This window comes from Equus caballus, chromosome 7 (genome assembly GCF_041296265.1).
Source record: "Equus caballus isolate H_3958 breed thoroughbred chromosome 7, TB-T2T, whole genome shotgun sequence".
Taxonomy (NCBI): Eukaryota; Metazoa; Chordata; class Mammalia; order Perissodactyla; family Equidae; genus Equus; species Equus caballus.
This window is the reverse complement of record NC_091690.1, coordinates 69563701-69581984: the sequence shown is the minus strand read 5'-3', so window position 1 is coordinate 69581984 and position 18284 is coordinate 69563701. Positions and strand designations below refer to the sequence as shown.

The 18284-nt window shown below is 42.5% G+C and overlaps 2 protein-coding genes across 9 annotated transcripts in view; one reads left to right on the top strand and one right to left on the bottom strand.

Moving 5' to 3' along the window:
* The window catches only part of MYO7A (myosin VIIA), an 85736-nt gene extending 78275 nt beyond the window's left edge, over positions 1–7461 (top strand). For 4 of the 5 annotated variants that reach the window (XM_023645657.2, XM_023645656.2, XM_070273257.1 and 1 more), the window contains 3 exons: positions 37–120; positions 1052–1171; positions 1781–7461. In XM_023645657.2, the coding sequence (XP_023501425.1) occupies positions 37–120; positions 1052–1171; positions 1781–1870 (294 nt within the window). In that variant the 3' untranslated portion in view covers positions 1871–7461. The remainder of the gene's footprint in view (positions 1–36; positions 121–1051; positions 1172–1780) is intronic. The other variant, XR_011440674.1, reaches the window with a different exon arrangement.
* GDPD4 (glycerophosphodiester phosphodiesterase domain containing 4) overlaps positions 3722–18284 on the bottom strand; it is a 121511-nt gene continuing 106948 nt past the window's right edge. For all 4 annotated transcript variants that reach the window (XM_023645661.2, XM_023645666.2, XM_023645662.2 and 1 more), the window contains 4 exons: positions 15748–15895; positions 11640–11722; positions 10809–10861; positions 3722–4466 (listed from right to left, as the gene is read on the bottom strand). In XM_023645661.2, the coding sequence (XP_023501429.1) occupies positions 4078–4466; positions 10809–10861; positions 11640–11722; positions 15748–15895 (673 nt within the window). In that variant the 3' untranslated portion in view covers positions 3722–4077. The remainder of the gene's footprint in view (positions 4467–10808; positions 10862–11639; positions 11723–15747; positions 15896–18284) is intronic.

Sequence of the window (18284 nt, the reverse complement as noted above, 5' to 3'; positions counted from 1 at the left end):
GGTCTCCATCCGATGGTTTCTGGCTTTCTTTACTAGCAAACTACGGAGCCAAACTTCCCTGAGATCCTCTTAATTGCCATCAACAAGTATGGGGTCAGCCTCATCGACCCCAGAACCAAGGTGAGCGGTGACAAGAAGAGCAGGCAGGGCAGGCTTCTCTGTCTGCACCTCTAACAAAGGCCCCCAGCCCCAAACCCTGGAAGCTGCTGCCAGCCGCTGTCCTCATTTCATCTGCCCTCTTGGCTACACATCTTGAGAGGGTGTCTGTGTTTTTGTGTCTGCTTCCTTACCCTTCATCCACTCCATCAAAATTGCTCTCCTAGAGTTCCTAATAAACGCCTTGCTACTAAACCCAGTGACCTCTTTTTAATACCTGGCCTTTCAGCGTCCTTTGATGCTCCCAACTGCTCCCTCCTTCCAAGGTGCTCTCTGCCCGTATTGGTCAGGACGGCAGGCTGTGCTGGAGAAACTGCTGCTCTTAGCTATGGCCCAGAGCAGTCCTCACCAAGGGGGCCAGGAAGCACAGTCCTACCACTGACACAGGAGGGCTCACAGGACCATTGGTGAAGGGTGCCAACAACCACCATCTTCCCCTTGGCTTCCTGGGCCCCCCTTTCTCGGTTTTTCTCGTATCTCTCTTGGTCATTCCTCTCAGACACTTTTGTGGGCTTCTTCTCTACCCAGCCCATACACAGTGTGTTCCCCAAGGCTCTGTCCTGTCTTTTTCTTGTGTCTCTGGACCGTCTCCTCCAGGACCACAGTTTTAGTTCCTTCCAGCCTCCCAAATTTCCAATTCTGGCCCCACATACCCAACAGCCTGCTGGACTTCCTTGAGTGTCCCACCAGCTGCTCCCAGCCAAGGCATGGAGACAGAAAGCACCTGCCTCCCTCAGCAGCTTCACAGCACAGCTGGCCTCTACCCTCTTGCTCCTTTTCTCATATGAGGGCCTGGGACCTTTTGTGTGGGTGGTGTTGGTGGGCTGGAGTTGAGGAGAGTGAGGCGAGAGTGTCCAGGTTGTGCACCTTCTCTCTGCTTTCCCTCCTCCCCCAGGACATCTTGACCACTCACCCCTTCACCAAGATCTCCAACTGGAGCAGCGGCAACACCTACTTCCACATCACCATTGGAAACCTGGTGCGCGGGAGCAAACTGCTCTGTGAGACGTCACTGGTGAGCGCTTTTGCTTCCAGGCTTGGCGGGCTCCCCTGCCTCGCCTGCAACTTCAGCCATCTGCCCAGCCCATGGGACAAACATGAGGGGTGTGCAACTTGGCCTGGGGTCAGGATCAAGAGTCAGGTTGGGGCCAAGGTCAGGTCAGTCTGAAGCTCAGCTTAGGTCTGGGGAAGGGGCTTAATCTGAGGCTGAGGCACAAACTCCTTGTTCAGTAACTATTGTTTGAGTGTCTTCCGTATCTGGGCCCCTGAGATCAACAGTAGAACCATCAGCAATGGTGCCTCCTAGACTGAACTCAGCTTCCAAGGCATAGCTTGACTGGTAGGGCCTGTAGAGGCACTCCTGAGGTAGGCATCTAGGATTTGAGGGGCTCGCGAGATAGGGCCTTAATGGGGAGTCATAACAGCTTAGAACCCTAGACATCTGGGTGGATGAATCCAGCCCTTCAACTATGCGGCTGGGGAGACCGAGTCTAGAGCAGGACAGGATTTGCCTTTGTCTAGGGTTCTGCCCACTACTGAGTTTCCTGGGAGCTGTGTTTTGGGTCTCAGCGGGCTGGCCCTGTCCCACTTTGTGCTCTGTTTATCTCCTTGCCACTGTTTCCAGGGCTACAAGATGGATGACCTCCTGACTTCCTATATTAGCCAGATGCTCACGGCCATGAGCAAACAGCGGGGCTCCAGGGGTGGCAAGTGAACAGTGGGGAGGCGGCACTGGCCCTGTGCCTGCTCTCTAGGCAGCAGCTGGCTCAGGCTCATCAGCTACGTCTGCAACTGGGGAAGAGCTTTGCCATCCAGGCAGGGAGGCCGGGCCAGCCGGCCAACACTGACTGCACCAACTTGGCCTCTGATCCTTCTTCCAGTGAGGCAGCCTTGCTGGGATGCAGAACTCCCCTCCTGAGGCACCTGGGTTGGTTCTGTCCTGGCTTGCTGTGGCCTTCCCAGTTGTAAGAGCCTGTGCTCCTTGGATGCATTTCTTATCTCAGACCAGCCCTACCATGCAACCTCCTTTGACTTTCTGTGCACCACTGGGACAGGGAATCAAGAGGACGACCTAGTTCTCTGTACTGGGAACAATGAAACCAAACCAACCAAACCAAGAGTATTCTGAAACCTAAGGGAGTGGCTTAGTTCCCCTAAGTCCAGGCTCCTCAGCTTGGGTGAGGGACACAGACCACTTTTACAGATTGCAGTGTGAGTGCTGAGCCCCTGCTTGAGTTTCGCCTGATCATCTCAGGGCATAAAGCATGTGTTTCATCTTCTGGCCCTACGGTGTCTGCTGGGGGAAGGGGAGAGGGAGGGGGAGAGTGTGTGGGGCCAGTACGGGGCCCTGTTGGGGAGTGGCCTGTATGACTGTCTCCTTGGTCTGTGCGTGCAGGGCCAAGCTGGTCTGGGTTTGGATGCCTGAGCCCAAGCTGCTCTTGAAAGAGGCTTAGAGGGACTTGCTGGGCCCAGGGCAGGTTAGGGGGAAATGCTGGACATCGGCCTGGGAGGTGGGGACCTAAGTGTGCATGGGTTGGGGATCTAGACAAGCTTCTGGGCCTTAACTAGAAAGATCTCCTTGGCTCATCAAGAAACCTCTAAGAACCCCAAGAACAATGCTGCCTCAGGTTAGATCCTATGTCCAGTGGTTACCTGTAAAATGTTACTTTGTGACCAGGATGGAACAACCAAGTTTGTTCATGAACTGGGCAGGTCTGGGGGTGAGGGCTTCAGACAGGGAAGATGTGATTTGGGAGTGGGGCATCCTCCTGGGCTGTCGCTAGGATGAGTGCCAAGAGAAGAGAGAGTGAAGAATATCCTTCAGGTGGGCATGTTTGTGATCTGTCCTCAAGGTCCCCCTGATACCTCAGCAGAGTCAAGTCCTGCTTACCCTCACACTCAAGTGTCTGGGGTCATCTGCATCTAGGTGCCCAACACTTTGCAGACAGTGCTATTCCTGTTCTCCCTAGCTGCCTGTGTGGGAGGGGGAGGGGTTGGTTGTGGAAATGGAGGCCCCAGATCAGACAGCCCTGCTTTCTGGGATGATAATTTGGATGTCTGAGGCAGCCCTACGCCACCAATGTTTGCAGGACTCCACAGTCAGCCCAGGACAAATGTGAGCCAGAAGAAAGGTGCTGCGGTGGTCTGTCTCTACACCGTCACTGTACAGCTGGGGATACTGAGGCCCAGAGAGTGTGTGGATAGGTGAAGGTCACATAGTGGAACTAAATTCACTGCCCCTAATATTAGGCTCTCAGAAAGAAGTGGCTCCAAATGCTCGCTCTAAGCTCTAGTTTCCCTTCAAGGCCAAAGGCTATTGGGTGGACATGGGATTATGCACATCATCCCATTGGGGAATAAGCCATCAACAAGCTATTAGGAAGCATCCCACTGCACACTAGATCACAGAATGTGTATGTGGGATGAAATCTCTGCCCCTGACTCATGCCCATGCCACCTCTCATTCTCTTACTCAGGATGGCATCACTTTTGCGCTCATCTCCTAGTCTTTGTCAGTCTGAGTAACCAGAAAGGGATCCAAAGAAGACACGATTAACCTTCTGGCTTCCTGAGAGGTTGCCTTTATTTACAGGCTGATGTTCACCACAGCCACTCCTGCAGCAGGGAATACTATGAAGGGTTAGGATGAGACAAACCCTCCAACACCCAGAGAACAACCAGCTCCAGCTCCAAGACCACAACTCTTTTTCCCTTGCCCATCCCCTTGAGGTACAATCTTTATATAAAGGTTAGACCAGAATGGCTCTCCTGCACCCTTTCTTGACTACCCGCCCCCATCATCACCCTTAGACACAGAGAGGAAGAGGAAGAAAGGGGCAAGATGTGGCTAATTATTCTTGAAGACAGCCCAAAGGAGGAGAAGGACATGCTGGATGTGGTGGAAAACATAATAAAAGATGATTATTGGGAGGATTCAACAATGGGGGTGTAATCTGGTTGTGTTTCAGGATGAGGGACCTCTGCAGAAGAAATTGTTGGTTCATTCGCCTTCAAGTCAGGCAAAGCAGTTTTGTGGGTGGCCTCTCTGGTGGGTTCCTGGGCGAGTTCAAAGTCCTCCTGGGTGGGCACTGGTTGTGTTACGTCATCTTTGACAGGCTTCAGTGGTTTGCTGGCTTTCTCCTCAGGGACTGCTGAAAACTGCTGAGGGCCTGGGTGTTTCCTTGTGCTTCTGGTTAAAGCTGGGGTGAGGGCTTCTAAAGTCCAAGGGCTTTCCTTAACTCGGGGGGGTGGTTTGGATATCACAGAAGCTCCTGACTTCTTAGTTTTTCCCTTTGGGAGGTTCCGAGTATCTGTGGGATGGAAAAGACAAAAATGTATTCCTCAACTGTCACTTCTCCAGTCTTTGCTGGTCACGTGGTGAAATCCTAGTCATCTTGAAAATGTTAGTCCCTTACTTACCATCTCAGGCTCCTTCCCCCTAGTTCTCTCCCTATCCCAGACTTTGTGCAGACTTTATTGCGGTCCTCCAATTCAGCATGGTGCTGGAGTTTGAGTCTATTGTATGAGGTTCTGGCTCACCGTGGCAGCTCTCAGAAGGGAGAGACTGATATTTGCTTAAAGTTCATGCATTTCACAACCTCTGCTTCCAAGTCAGTTTGAATAGAAAAATGAACACATCCTTAATTAGAACAGGAGCTTTTTAAAGGCAGAGACTTTATCTTGCTTGCCACTGCATATAGAGTGCTCAGAAGTATCTGTCACACAGTAAGTGCTCAAAAAAATAATTTTTATCTGATGGAAAAAATAGATGATGGAAGCTTCTTCCAGTGATGGAGCTAGGAAATTGACTCTTATCAAAGACAAATTAAAAACTGGATAATATACCAAACCAAGAAAACATCTTAAATTTATCTAAGAATTTACAACATGGTAAGGAACTATGGGGCCAAAATCTAGAAGAAAGTGAGAATCCAAAGAAGCCAGCCCAGAACTCAGTTATTTTTGCCCTGAGTGTAATTTCAATCTTGAAGAAACAGGTGTACATGTGAGCTTTATTGTTTGTCAGCTTCACAAGAGGGTTTTTTATTGCACTTGAACTGAATTTGTAAGTAAGTTTCATGACGACTAACATCTGTAACATTAGGTGTTCTAACTCATGAACGTGGTATATTGCTCCATTTATTCAGGTCTTTGTCTCAGTACACTTTTGTAGTTTTCAGTGACCAATTATATATCTTCTTTGAAAGGGCTTGCAACATTTTCCTTAAGTTCATTCTTATTTTATGTTTTTGTGCTGTTGTAAATGATGCTATTTAAAATTTTTTAGAATACTTTTCGTATATTCACCTTGTATCCTGAGACATTGCTTAACTCACTTATTAGTTCCAGTAGGTTTGTTAGTTGTTTGAATCTTTAGAATTTTTTAATGTAAATAATAATATCTTTAAATCAGGAGTTTTATTTCTTCCATTATGTCTGTTATTTATCTTAGTAAACTGGCTAGGATCTCCAGTACAGTGCTGAATACAAGAGGTGAGAGCAGATACACTTGCCTTATTTCTGATCTTGGAAAATATTCATTGTTTCACCATTAAAAATGATACTGGCTGAAGAGGTTTTTTGTAAATATCTTCCATCAGATTGAGGAAGTTTCATTCTATTCCCAGTTTGTGCAGAGCTTTTATCATAAATGGGTGTTGACTTTTGTCAATACACTTTTTCTCCTGTATTTTGTTGACATGGTGAATTATGTTAATTTTCAAATGATGTATCCATCGTGACTACTGGGCTAAACCGCACTTGCTCATGATCTATCATCCTTTTTATAGAGTAATGGATTCAACTTGCTATTATTTTGTTAAGGATTTTTATGTCTGTAAATCTAGTTCTTGAAATGTCTTTGTTAGGTTTTATATGAGAGTATTGCTGGCCTCAAAGAATCAGCTAGGAAGTGTTCCTTCCTCTTCTTTGTTTCTGAGCTGGTATAAGATGAGCATTTCTTAAATATTTGATTAACCAGTGAAACTTTTTGGGCCTGGACTTTTCTTTGTGGCGAGATTTTTGATATACGAATTTGATTCTGATAGTGAGTTGTTAAAAATTTCTATTTCTTCTCTCAGTTCTCTTAAGTTGTGTATTTCAAGGAATTTGCCTGCTTCCTTTAAGTTGTCAAATTTAATGGCATTAAAACACTCATAATTTTCTTTTTTATGTCTAGGATCTGGAGAAACAGTCCCTCTTTCATTTATCATTCATCATGTTGACAATCTCTCTCGTCTGCTAAGAGTTTATCAATTTTATTAATCTTTTCAAAGAACTAACATTTTCTCTGTTTGTAGTTTTTGTATTTTATTGATTCCTGCTATCTTTATTCTTTCTTTCCTTATACTTTAGGAAAAATTTACTCTTCTTTTTCTAGATTCTTAAGGTAGAAACTTAATATTAAACCTTTCTTTCTTCCAACATTTAAACTTACAAATTTCCCTCTAAGTCCTGCTTTAGCTGTGCCCCACAAATTTTGCTATCGTATATGTATTATCCTTTAGTTAAAAATATTTTCTAATTTCCCTTGTGATTTATCCCTTGATCAATGGGATGTGTAGAAATATGTTAATTTCCAGCATTTAGAGGCTCATCTAGATATTTTATTGATGTTTGTTCCTAATTTAATTTTATTGTGGTCACAGAACATATTCTGAAGATTTCAGTTTTTTGGAAGTTATTTATTGAGACTTGTTTTATGGCTTGTCATGTGGTCTATTTTGGCAAATATGCCTTGTACATTTGAAAATATTGTACATTCTGCAGTTGTTGGATGGATTCAATTTGGTATTGAATATACTGTTTTATGTCAGTTAGGTCAAGGTAGCTGAAAAGTGTTTAGATTTCTGTATCCTTTCTGATTTTATTTTTTGTGTGTTTAGTTGTTATTTCAGGTACTGAGAGAGGAATGTTAAAATTTTCAACTGTGATTTCTCTTTCAGTTTTTGTTTCAGGTGTTTTGAAACTCTGTTATTAAGTGTACACACAATTATGATTATAATGCCTTCCTGATACGTTGACCTTTTCATCACTATGAAATCTTTGTTTCCAGTAATGTTCCATGTTTTGAAGTATATTTTTTCAGATATTGTTTATAATGCTTATTGTTATGCATGGCATATCATTTTCCCATCCTTTCACTTTTAATCTATTTGTGTTTTTGTATCTTAAGTATTTCTTTTGTAGACAGCACATGGTTGGGTCTTGATTTTTTCTATCCAGTCTGAAAATCTCTCCTTCTGATTTCGGTATTTGGTCCATTTATATTTAATGTAATTAATAAAATGGTTAGATATATGATTACCATGTTTCAACTTGTTTTCTATTTGTTTTGTCTGTTATTTTGCTTTCTTTGTTCTCTCTTTCCTGAATCCATCTGCTATAGAGATATCTGCCTGCTGGCTTTGAAAAAGTAAGCTACCATGTGATAAGAGGGCCATATGGCTAGGACACAAAAGTGGACTCTAGGAGCTCAGAGCAAAGCCCTGCCAACAGTGATCAAGAAAACAGGGATGACTTCAATCCTACAACTGAAAGGAACTAAATTCTGCCAACAATCAGTGAGCTTGGAAAAGGACTCTGAAGTCTCAGATGAGATTGCAGCCTAGGACAACACCTTGATTTTAAACTGGTGAGACCTAAGCAGCAGACCTAGCTAATCCATGCCTGGGCCCTTGGCCCACAGAAACTGTGAGATGATAAATTTGTATAGTTTTAAGCTGCTAGATTTGTGGTACTTTGTTACACAGCAATAAAAAAAACTAATGCATACAGCAATAGAATCTACCAAAAATGAAGCATAGAAACTAAATAGGTTAAAAATAAAAATGAACAAAGTCTCAGTATCCTATAGGATAACATCAAACTGTCCAACATCAATGTAACTGGAATCCCAGAAAGAGGGTAGGGGCAGAAAAATATTTGTAAAAATAAACACTAAAAATTTATCCAATTTGATGAAAATTATACTCTGATCTAAGAAGTTCAGCAAACTCCAAGCAGGATAGACAGACACACTCACATACACTAAGGTAAATCATAATCAAATTACTGAAAACCAGTAATAAAGGGAACAATCTCAAAAAGCAGTCAGAGAAAAAGGACATATTACGAGTAGAGGAAGAAAGATAAGAAAATGGAAGACTTTTGCTTTTTTAAGACTATTCATAGGAAACTATATGAGACATAACACAAAGGATTTACCGCTGAAAAATACATCCCAAAGCTAGAAAGACGATCAGTGGCTTCTGGTGGCACCTGCAGGTACAGCAGTACATGCCCATCCTAGAGGTGGTTGTGGTGCAAGATGCGACAGTGTGCTTAGTGTTCAAGGCTCTATTCTCCTCAACCTGAATGGATATTGGCTGTGGTTTGGGCTTTCCAGTCTTCCTTGTTCCTTCCCTGATTCTAAACTTGGTCCTGCACCTTCTAGGGGTCTCTTGGAGGTACTCAAACAGCCTTTTGATACATTTTCTTTCTGCTTATATCAAGCAAAATTGGTTTCTGTAACAGGCAACTGAAAACTCTTAAAAACAGGAAAAACTCTTATTTTCTACTCACCTTATTTTCTTATCATCATTTCAATACGGTGGGGAGTTGGGGTCAAGTTAACTAAATACTTTTTATAAAACATTATAGCCACTTCATTCATCCAAATTCATACAGTTCTTTGAATTTTCCTTCGAAATTTCTCTCTCTCCCACGCCTTCCTAACCATTCCCATGTTCTTTTCACGTCTTGGCTGGCTGCTGTTCTGGGCTGACTCGTGCATCCCTCGAATCCAAATGTTGAAGCCCTAATGCTGAGAACTTCAAAATCTGACTGTATTTGGAGGTGGGGACTTTAAAGAAGTGATCGAAAGGAAGCTATTGGGGTGGACCCTAATTCAGTCTCACTGGAGAAGAGAAAATTTGGATGCAGAGACACCCTGGGGGTGCGTGTGTGCACAGAGGAAACACTGTGTGAGGACACAGCAAGGAGGCGGCCACCTGCAAGCCAAGGAGAGAGGCCTCAGAAGAAACCAAACCTGCTGACACATTGAGTTTGGACTTCCAGCCTCCAGAATTGTGAGAAAATAAATGTCTGTTGTTTAAGTCACCTAGTCTGTGGTATTTTGTCATGGCAGCCCTAGAAAACTAATACAACTACTGAAAGTTATAGGGTGGCTGGAATACAGCCTTCAGACTTCTTAACAGCCAAGAGAGTGATCTTCTTAAAGTCTGTGTAATTCAAGTGTTACTTGAGGTCTCTCTGCCCCTTGAGAGATTTGAGTGAGCTTGGTTTGAACCTTCAGTTTCATAGTGGGAAAGACCATTGCCCTCCATTTAATTTTTTCAAATTTCTGAATTTATTCTTTCATGGTCCCAGTGGATACATTCCTGCAATTCTAAGTATTGTATCAGTTCAACTCTCTGCCAGCTGGTAAATAGCATCTGAGGATCTTTACCACTGTCCACAATGAGTTAATTCATGATTTTGTGACCGTACCAACTTTACTTAAGGCTGCAGGATCTATGGAAGGAAACTATATCATGTACTACACAGTCCTCTGCCTCCTGATTGGTTTTCCCTTTGACTTTGGCTTCCCAAACCAGTAACTCACTGTGTGATTATCCCCACAACCTCTCAAAAAATAAAATCTAGCTCTCCTTGTATTTACTGGGCCTATCTCACTTCCTCAGCCTCTGAGTTATTCTACTGAATAATATTAAGTTACTCTGTTATTCCATCCCTCTACACAGAAATCTAAGCATAGTGCTCCCTTGTCTTTTTTTGTTTTGTTTTGAGGAAGATTAGCCCTGAGCTAACTCCACTGCCAATCCTCCACTTTTTTTTTTTGTTGAGGAAGACTGGCCCTGAACTAACATCCGTGCCCATCTTCCTCTACTTTATATGGGGGATGCCTACCACAGCATGGCTTGCCAAGTGGTGCCATGTCCGCACCCGGGATCTGAACTGGCGAACCCCAGGCCACCAAAGCGGAACATGTGCACTTAACTGCTGTACCACTGGGCTGGCCCCTGCTCCTTTGCTTGAAACTCATTTGCCATCTCCCGATTGCTTATATGCAGAGCGCAGACTCTAGTCCAGCATTCCAGGGTCTCAGCAGTTTTCTCCCTCCACCTTCCAACATATATCACCGATAACTGTAGCCCCATAAGAAACATTCCGCCCTAATGGGCATGGCAGCTACTCTGTCCTGGACTCAGGTGCCTGGTCCAATGGCATCAACGGCTCTACTTTTGCCTGCTTCCTCACTGCTCTCTGTGGGCCAGCCCTCCTCTTTCTTGGGCCAGCCTCCATAGAGAGCTTTCAGTTATCTTGAATCCCTCTCAGAGTGCCTGGCACAAGTGGGTATTCGATAACTGTCTGGTGAATGAATATATGAACAGGTGAACAAATAAACACCCATGTTCAGAATTTTCCAAGGGGTCTCACTGTTTAGAGGGTGAAGTCCAAAACGAAGCTGGATGTGAGGGCCCTCCAGAAATCTGTGCCTAGCCTCCACTTCTCAACTTCTCCCTGGTCCCTACCTCTCCAATTTCCCTGACTCCCTTAGCTCTTCTGAGAGACATGAAAAGCAGGCCCTGTGTCCTGGAGGCAATGAGTAGGGATGAACAGATAGGAGTGGGCTAGCCCTCTGACTTTACCTTTATGAGTACTGGTGCTTTTGAAGAATTTTTCTTTTTCGTTCTCATTCCACCTGGAAGGAAGCAGACTATCAATGAGCATCACAGACCTCTTCCAAAAAAAGGCAATAATCCAAGGCAGTGGCCAGAAAAATACATCATGAAGTCTCACTTAAGCAGAGGGTTTGTACTTTCCACCTTTAAAGGATAACTTTCAAATGAAGAAAAGATGAGCATGATGAGGTCTAAACAACCATAGTCTCCTGTAGCTGAAATTCTTCTACTAGGATGTTCCCTCTCCCATTTTGAATCTTGCAATCCTGTAGCATTTGCCCTGCAAGAATTCTCAAATCTCATTTTCTTGGGCAGATAAAAAGACTATGGCCTGGAAAAGGGCAATGATTTTCCTAGGGTCACCCAGCAACTAAGGGGCGAAGCCAGGGCTAAAACCCAGGCTTCTTGGTTTGTGAACTTGCTCTTGCAGAGCATGCTGCTATGTCCAGTTTCATGGAAGGTGCGAAGATGGAGGCATTTGTTCTGGAAAACCTTCAACCCCTGTCCTCTCTCAACTGATCCACACTGAATATGTAGTAATAGGCTTTGACTAAGCTTTAGTGAGAGTCCTTAGAGTACTGTCTCGTGTTGAGGAGGTGGAAGGGGTGTGAGGAGCTGCAGGCAGCATGAGAAGAAATGAGAGGTTCAGATTATAAACCCTATCTTCCTGACAATTTGCCATGTGGGATTACAGGAAGAGTGTAAAAGAGTGTAACTGTTTTCTCTCAACTTTCCATAAGAATCACTTATACTTTTATTTTGGGAAAAATTCATTTAAAATTACAAATATATGCTTACCAATGAAAATAAAATATGGCAACAATGAAAATTGCAGAAACACTATCCACGAAAAGCCACATGAAGACATAGTAATTTGGCGTCTGCAACACAGAAAACAAACCACAAAGAACTTTACAGTTGGAAGGGATTTAGATCATATGGGCCAAGTCCCTTGCTCCCCTGCGAGGGCTGGGGGAGGTGGTGGCAGACCAAGTGGAGGAACCTTTATTGATGCAGTGGTCTCAAACACAGAGAATACCTGTGCTATCCTAACAATCACTGCTTACATGTGCTGGGGGCTCTACAAGTGATAAAACGCTTCACACCCTTCACCTTCCTTGACCCTCAAGACGGGTCTGAGAGAGCCCCTGAGAAGTCACACAGCAAGTCTATTCTGGCCCCAGGACTACAGGCTAAGTTTCTTGACCTCCAGTGCTCTGTTTGCATGGCTTCCCCAGCTGGCTGTGCATCCAAATCTACCTGGGCAGCTTTTAGTAATACAGGTTCCTGGTCTCACTACAGACCTCAGGAATTTGAATTTCTGCATTTTTTAAAAAGCTCCCCAGGTGATGCTAAAACAACTAGTCTGTGAACTAGCATTTAGGAATCATTGTTCGAAATCATCATGCTTCAAAGAAAGATGACGAAACTCTAATTTTCCCTTACCTAACATGCCCTCTTCTCCACACTCCTTGACTGAATATCACTCATTCCCCAGAGCTCCAGCTCCTAGGTCCTCTTGTGTGAGTTTTATAATTCCCTGGTTTGATCATCCCTTTCCACTCCATTGTTCTCCCTCCAATTGTACTTGATGCTACCGGGGCTGGCACTTTTTATTCTTTCTTAGGTCATTCTCCACCCTATCCCAAGGCCTTGCCTTGGATTGAACAGTAATACTAATAATAAGAATAACACTAATGATCAATAATGATAACAATAACTAACAACTAATGAGCATTTATAGGAGCTAAGGAAGTGTTCTAAGTACTTTAAGAGTATTTTCACACCTAATCCTCACAACAGCCCTACTAGGCAGGTACAGTAGAAGCTCTTAACCAACTTCCACTAAACTGAGGCTCTTAATCCTTTTGGGAAACATACTGACTAATGCCTTGGCCTACTCCAGGATGCCCACCAGGTGAGCTGAACGTTCACCACAAATCAGTTGTTCTTGCTCCCCAAATGGCTTAGCACAGTTGTACTTGTTGTTATAATTGTGCAGTGTAATTAAACGTTACCTAAATTTGTAAAATTTGAGTGAAAAAAAAGTACAGCATTTCCAAGAAAACTAAGTCAATGCTTCAAAAAACTCAGTGAAGACAGCATAGGTCATTAAAAAGTAAACTGCAAGTGAATTAGGTGTGAGTGAAACACTGTAAGAGATTGGGGCAGGAGAATTATAAAAATGAGTGCATTCTTCATTCAGATTGTTTTTTCTAACGACTTTAAGTTTTTGTTCTGCTTTAAAGAAACAAAACTTAGAAACCATAGTTGGTTCATTTGGATGTTTCAATAATCAAGAGAATACAGAATTCAAATAGCTGAAGTATCCTCAAAGAAAAGATCTTGACTCTATGTCAAAGGAGTGAATATTTTAAATTAAAATAAAATGTGTGAGGTATGTGTGTGGTAGATTGTTTGGAAAAATGACCACAATATTCCTCCCAAAATGCAGGCTCCTATGCAATGTGACTTTACTGTGTCACCTTGAATCTGGACTTGGCCATGTGATTTTCTTTGGCCAATGGAACATTAGCAAATATCACACCGGAAGAACCTTGAAAAGTGCATGTGCATTGGGTCTTGATTTTTGCTGCTGGGAACCCATTGCCACCAGGTGAACATGTTCAAGTTGGCCTCCTTCAGGATGAGTGACCACATGAAGAGAGATTCTCTCAGTAAGACCCTAGACATATGACTAAGGCCATCCTAGACTATCCAGCCCAGACAAGCAGGCTCAGACCAGAGGAAATATTGAACCATCATATAGAATGTGACAAATAAAAAATATTTGTCTTAAGCTACTAAGTTTTAGGTGGTTCTTTTTGAAGTAGTAAAAGCTGATAGACATATATCATTTTTAAATGATTCTCCACTTCCATTTTTTCAACAGACCAATGATTAGACCAGATTGCGTTGGATAAATGTGCTTCTACTGTACTATTATTATCCCCAATTTACAACTAAAAAAACTGAGGCACAGACAAGTTAACTAACATTTCTAAGTTCACACAGTAAGAAGCACAGCCAAGATTTGATCTGCATATTCTAACTCCAGAGTGTGGGCTGCTTGGGAAAACCCGTGCGATACTGGCCCCACATCCCTGAACAAAGTGACATTGGGTCCTTTAAAAAAGCCCCAGCCAGGTGGAGGAGGAAGTCTTTCTTTTTAACTTATATCCTTTTATACTTTTTGAATTTTGAGTCACATGAATTTATTATCAATTCAAATATTATTGAATCAAGTGTTAAAACAAAAGGTTTTAGTTAATAACATTTTATTTAATATACCCAGCGGGACAATTTTGAGACATTACTGATTTAGGGGGATAGGATTATAGAGGGGTGTGTTGCTTTCTAATTTACGCATTTTTGTAATGACTGAATTTTATATAACGAACAAGTTTACTTTGTAATCAATTTTTAAAAATAAAAATGTTAGAAAAACATATAGTACATACATGAAGGGGTATTGTATGGGGACACATAAGTTAAGAAGCTTCACCTATGCCAAGAGATCTGCCATCCAAGGTTTCTTTCAGGGTCATCTCCAGAAAGCTGCTCAGGCCACCAAGACAGAAAGGGTCAGCAATTTTACACTGCCACCAGAGGGCCTCAATGCAGTACTGGCCCTATGAGAATGTGCCCTTTACCCTGATCCCCCTTCTCTTGGTCCTGACCCTGAATAGGTCAGAAACAGAGGCTAAGGCTGGAGGTATGGAGAAGGCAATCTGAAACATTTAGGCTTCTCTGCCTAAACCTTTACTTTTTTTTTTTTTTCTCCCTAAAGCCCCCTGGTACATAGTTGTATATTCTTCGTTGTGGGTCCTTCTAGCTGTGGCATGTGGGACGCTGCCTCAGTGGTTTTGATGAGGAATGCCATGTCCGCGCCCAGGATTCGAACCAACGAAACACTGGGCCGCCTGCAGCGGAGTGCGCAAACTTAACCACTTGGCCACGGGGCCAGCCCCTAAAGCTTTACTTTTAAGGCAGTTTGGAGTCTGGGCTGGACACTTAAATTTTGAATTGAGGCTTTTTGGTGACTACAAGCGAACTTTTAAAAATTACTTAAGAGTGACTAGGAAAGCTATGGGACCTGAGCAAGATTTCATTCAGGAGCAGAGAAAGGCCTAGCTCACAGAGCAGCTTAAAGAGTCAACGGAGAGAAATGAAGCTGTTTCCTGTTATATGCCATTGTGTCCCACTCAGTCAATCTACTCTACACAGACAAGAATAAAGGACTCTGTTGCAGTTAATTGGTTAGCCAGGGGTCCCTCCACAGATAATAATAGATAGGATTTAGCTGAGATTCTAACCCAGATCTTCAGGTCCCCAAGCCTCTGGCAATAAGCAGTAGCAGGGCCAGAAGGGGAAATCAAGCTAGGTGACTGGACAGTGGCTCTTGTCTTCAAAAGCATTTTTTTCAGTACACATGGTTTTCACTTGGGGGTCAAGGACATTGGTTTTCTCTCTATATCCTGTGCTACTGTCATTGTTGCCATTCCCCTAGGAAGGTAGGGCTGCAGTAACAAAACTCTGGAGTTAGACCTCAATCTGAATCTTGCATCATGCAACCATGTGCAAGGATCTTAATATCTTTGAGCTTCAGTTTCCTCATTGGGATAATAACAGTGGCTAACTCAGGGGATTAAATTACACAATGCATGAAAAGCACATTGTGAGGATTCAATATATGGCAATTATTATAAGAATATTAATTTTCCCCTGAAAATTACACAAGGATCTGGGTTAGAGAAGGAAGGACGCCACATCGTCAATATTCAAAGAAGTCTCTGCTCTTGAGTAGCTCTCCTGGGGACTGCACAGTACGCAACGTAGAGATGGGGTGGCAGACATAGACTCCTACTGTACCAGACTTGGAAGAAAATGTGGACAACAAGCTCACCATAAAGAAGTAAGGGTGATTTAGCTGACTTAGGGTCTGAATGTTGTCCGTGGTCACGGAGTGAATCCTGGAGCACCAGGCCAGTGAGTAGAGCCAAGGCTCATTCACGAGGTATAAGTTGATGGTGATGTTAGCTGCTTTATAGTCTCTGGAAAAAAACAGAACCCACAGGGGATTTAGACTTAATCTCACTCTCATTATATAAAAGGGGAACAGCCACCATGCTGTGAAAGGCTGTTGCTTAAAGTGCCAGAAGCAGCTGGTCCTGGGACAACTTATGACATGACCTGTAGAATGGGGTCATGTTGCAATGAGATAAAAGACTGGATTTAATACCGCTGCTCCTATACCAACGGTAGTATGTTGGTAAACTGGATGTCCTAAGGGAGAGAAAGAAGGAGGGAGAGGGGGAGGGAAAGAGGGAAGGAAGGAAGGAGAAAGAGAGAGAGAGAGAGAAAGAAAGAAACAAAGAAAAGGAAAGCCCTATTTGTAGCATTTGCCAATTTCCACAGTGTAAATACTCCTACCACAGCCATTTTCAGCTACCACTGGTAAAATAGGTTTGAAAAGTTTCTGAATATTTAATAACTGGCTCCCATGAGCTGCAATGAGCCAGCTCCAGCACATTATTGTACAACACCTATACTTACTTCCATCAGAGCACTTACCACCCTCTACTCTATTTATCTGCTTTCCTATCATTCTTCTTTACTTGACTACAAGCAAATTAAAAGCAGAAACTTACTCATCTTTGCGTATCCAGTACCTAGCATAATGCCTGCCTTCATAAACAGTAATTGAAGGAATGAATACCAATCTGGTGAATATTTAAATTTCAAATATGAAAAATTTATACAAGCATTGAGTAGGGGGAATGGAACCCAACTTTGCCCAATGCACTAAATATCAATAGATACTTGTGCACTGTCTACAGAGACAGGAAGAAAATAAGTAGAGGAACATCTAGCAATTCTAGTAAAATTGTCATTTTCAGGGATTAAATTTCTCAGAAAATGCACCATGTAAGTGCCTTCAAACAATTTTTTTTAACTCTGAGATGGTGTAGCATATTGGAAACAGCTCTTTACAAGCTTGAATTTCAATCCCAGCTGTGTCATATACTAGCTTAGCAAGTTCTAGGCTCAGTGTACAAACTATAAAATAAAAATAATGATAACGCCTTTGTAGGAGTGCTTGCAATTAGTTAACCAATATGTTGGAATTATCTCTAAGACAATTCTACAGACCACCTAAAGATAAATTAAAAAAATAGAAATAAACAGTAGTAAAAAGCCACTTTTTAAACTTTTTGAAATCAACACAAAAGCCAATCACATTTCTGTATATTAATGATGAACACACAGAAATTTAAATTAAAAACACAACACTATTAATAGTCATTCCAAAGAAAAGTAAATACTTAGCTATAAACTTAACAAAAGAAGTTCAGAATATGTAAGCTGAAAACTTCAAAATATTGATGAAAGTAATCAAAAAAGATTTAAATATATGGAGAGACATTTGTGTTCATGGACTGGAAGACTCAACATCATAAAGATGTCAATTCTCCCCAAACTGATGTGTAGACTTCATGTAATTCCTATCAAAATCCAGGCAAGGTTTTTTGTTCAATTAGGCCAGCTGATTCTAAACTTTATATGGAAAGGCACAACCCCAAAATAACTAAAATAATCTTGGACAAGAAGAATAAAGTAAGAAGGAATCACTCTATCCAATATTAAAGTTTACTATATAGCTACTGTAATTAAGACAGTGTGGTATTAGAAAAGGGACAGACACATAGATCAGTGGAACATAATTTAAAACCCATAAAGAGACCCACACAAATATGCCAAAATGATTGTTGGCAAAGGTGCAAAAGCAATTCCATGGAATAATGAGAGTTTTTTTCAACAAATGGTGCTAGAGCAATTGGACAGGTATACGCCAAAAAAAAAGAATCTCGACCTACACCCCACACTTTATATAAAAGATTAATTCAAAATGGATCATGGGGCCGGCCCAGTGGTGCAGTGGTTAAGTTCGCACGTTCCGCTTCTCGTTGGCCCAGGGTTTGCTGGTTCGGATCCTGGGTGCGGACATGGCACCGCATGGCACGCCATGCTGTGGTAGGCGTTCCACGTATAAAGTAGAGGAAGATGGGCACGGATGTTAGCTCAGGGCCAGGCTTCCTCAGCAAAAAGAGGAGGACTGGCAGTAGTTAGCTCAGGACTAATCTTCCTAAAAAAAAAAAAAAAAAGGATCACAGACTTAAATATATACTGCAAAACAATAAAACTTTCAGAAAAAAACAGGAGAAAATCTTCAAGATCTAAGGGTTAAACACAGAGCTCTTAGACTTGACTCTAAAGCATGATCCATTAAAGGGAAAAAGGGTAAGTTAGACCTCATCAAAATTAAAAAACTTTTAGTCTGTGGTAGACCCTGTTAAGAGGATCCTACAAACTAGCCACAGACTGGGACAAAACATTTGCAAATCAGATAGCCAACAAATGACTAGTATCTATAATATATAA